The sequence below is a fragment of the Dipodomys ordii genome, unplaced genomic scaffold (genome assembly GCF_000151885.1).
Source record: "Dipodomys ordii isolate 6190 unplaced genomic scaffold, Dord_2.0 Scaffold73, whole genome shotgun sequence".
Classification (NCBI taxonomy): Eukaryota; Metazoa; Chordata; class Mammalia; order Rodentia; family Heteromyidae; genus Dipodomys; species Dipodomys ordii.
Window position 1 is genome coordinate 8,847,462 of NW_012267289.1, and position 2,368 is coordinate 8,849,829.

The 2,368-nt window shown below is 36.6% G+C and overlaps 1 protein-coding gene across 1 annotated transcript; it reads right to left on the reverse strand.

The window, feature by feature from the left end:
- Positions 1–230: 230 nt before the first annotated feature.
- Positions 231–1,148, reverse strand: LOC105991490 (olfactory receptor 5AC1-like). Its single transcript, XM_013024130.1, has one exon. It carries the CDS (start codon positions 1,146–1,148, stop codon positions 231–233), a length of 918 nt encoding a protein of 305 aa, XP_012879584.1.
- Between the last annotated feature and the right edge of the window lie 1,220 nt (positions 1,149–2,368).

Sequence of the window (2,368 nt, forward strand, 5' to 3'; positions counted from 1 at the left end):
CCAGCCTCCTGACTGCTGGGATTATGGGCTCAAACTGTTAAATTAGTGAGAAAGCAGACAGCATGGGAATGAGGGTTTCTACATCTCAAGAAGAGTAGGTTAAACTAATAAATCAAACCCTGCCTGACTAGGAGAGTATGAACTCTCCTTTATGTATAAAACAAAAGACAAATTGTTAAAAACATACTATCAAAGAAAGCAAATAGAACATTGGAAGGGTTCTGAGACAGTTATTTCATTACTTTACTGAGTGCACCTAAAACTTCTTTGTTTCTTAAACTGTAAATAAAAGGATTCAGCAGAGGGATTATGATAGTGTAGAACAGAGAGTACATTTTATCCTGATATTTATCGGGGCCAGTCCCAGGGCGCACATACATGAAGAAGAGAGTGCCAAAGAACAAAGTCACAGACAGCAGGTGGGCACTGCATGTGGAGAAGGCTTTGCTTCTGCCACTCTCAGATCTCTTTTTCAGGATGGCAAACAGGACACGTGTATAAGAGATAATGATACTAATGAAAGAAAATTCTTGTATAACAGTGGCAAATACAAAAGCTACTAAAGCATTAATAGATGGATCAGTGCAAGAAATTGTAAACAGTGGCAAGATTTCACAGTAAAAATGGTCTATTACATTGGACTTGCAGAAAGTTAGTCTGAATAATAATCCAACATGAATTAAAGGGTGCAGGAAACCAATGACATAGCATACACTGATCATCCAGGTGCAGCGTCTGTTGGACATCACCACCAGGTAGAGCAAAGGGTTACAGATGGCCACATACCGGTCATAGGCCATCATCATCAGGAGTAATATCTCTGAGGTTGCACTGTAACAAAAAAAGTAATATTGAAAGAAACACTCCAACCTGAAGATCATGTGATTCCTTGTTAAAAGATTCATAAGCATTTTGGGGGTCACAGAAGATGAGGTACAGGCATCTGCAAAGGCCAGACTCCCAAGGAAATAGTACATGGGTGTGTGGAGATGGGAGTCCTTCCAGATGAGCAACATCAATCCTAGGTTGCCCACCATGGTGATGACATAAATGAAGAAGAAGACCAGGAACAGAGGAACTCGCAGCTCTGGACGCTCCGTTACTCCTTTGAGGAAAAACTCAGTCACCAGAGTCTGGTTCGCCTCCATGATGTCCCCTCAGACTGCTCTCTGCAATGAGAGAGGGGTCAGAAAAATCACCAGTTGTCATGCAAAGACTTCTGGGATTGCACTGTGATACTTACATTTCAGATTCTCATTAATCTAAAGATAGAAAGATGTCATTTTGTTCTTTGATGAACACACTTAAAACATGGGGATTTTACACTTATTTTTAAGACAAAAGAATTTTTGTAGTATATAATTACTTGAAAGGTGAATGGGGTAGCTATCACTAGATATCAATTACCTGGTTTATAATCTGGAAGACAAAATGAATGCAATATACATAGTACGAGATATTTTGCAAGAAATTAAAGTATTTTAAAAATATAATGTTTTTCAGAATCAAAACTCTTCAAATAAGACCAGTTCATTAGTCTTTTATTTCAATTTATCAAGAATTTTATCATATCTTATAAACTGAACCAACTTGTCTGTATAGTTATTACTATTGGTTCACATAATTCTTTCATGTTAAGATACTAATAAATCAAGTAATAATCTTGTGACTTAAATATTTATTTCTATTATTTTCTTCTCTTCCTCAACATTCTAGTTGTTTTAAATTTATGAGAACATATAATCTTTTAATATTTTCTTGAATATTTGCTTAGTAAAATATATGAAAAGAATATTGTTTCTTTTTTAAAAAAAAGTCATTACTGGGGCTGGGAAGGTGGCTCAGTGGAAGAGTGCTTGCCTCGCATGCATGAGGCCTTGGGTTTGATTCCTCAGCACCACATAAGCAAAAAAAGCCAGAAGTGGTGCTGTGGCTCAAGTGGTAGAGGGCTGTCCTTGAACTAAAGAGCGGAGGGACAGCTTCCAGGCCCAGAGTTCAGGCCCCATGACCGACCAAAATAATAATAATAATAATAATCTCAATGTTAAAAGGAAACACATCCATGTACACACCCATATATTCTAATGGCTTACTTGCATATTAAAGTTAAGCTGAGGGGTAATCACTAAAATACCAATTTTAAAACTATGCAGTTAAATGAGTATGTCTTATATGTCCACATATTTCCAAGGAGGTTGGAATAAGTTTCTATTTCTGGCTTTAAATATAAATAAAAAGGAAAAGGAAGGTAGAAAATAGACTAAAAATGTATCCATAAGTTCAATAAGCCTGGACAGCAAGTGATAATAAGTCCTGTGGAAATTTAGGTGTCGCTAAATTATCAACAACTCAGTGCAACATTTTCACA

What these genes read in the sequence shown, in the direction of transcription:
- LOC105991490 (XM_013024130.1), bottom strand. Translation starts at nt 1,148, where the DNA reads ATGGAGGCGAACCAGACTCTGGTGACTGAGTTTTTCCTCAAAGGAGTA.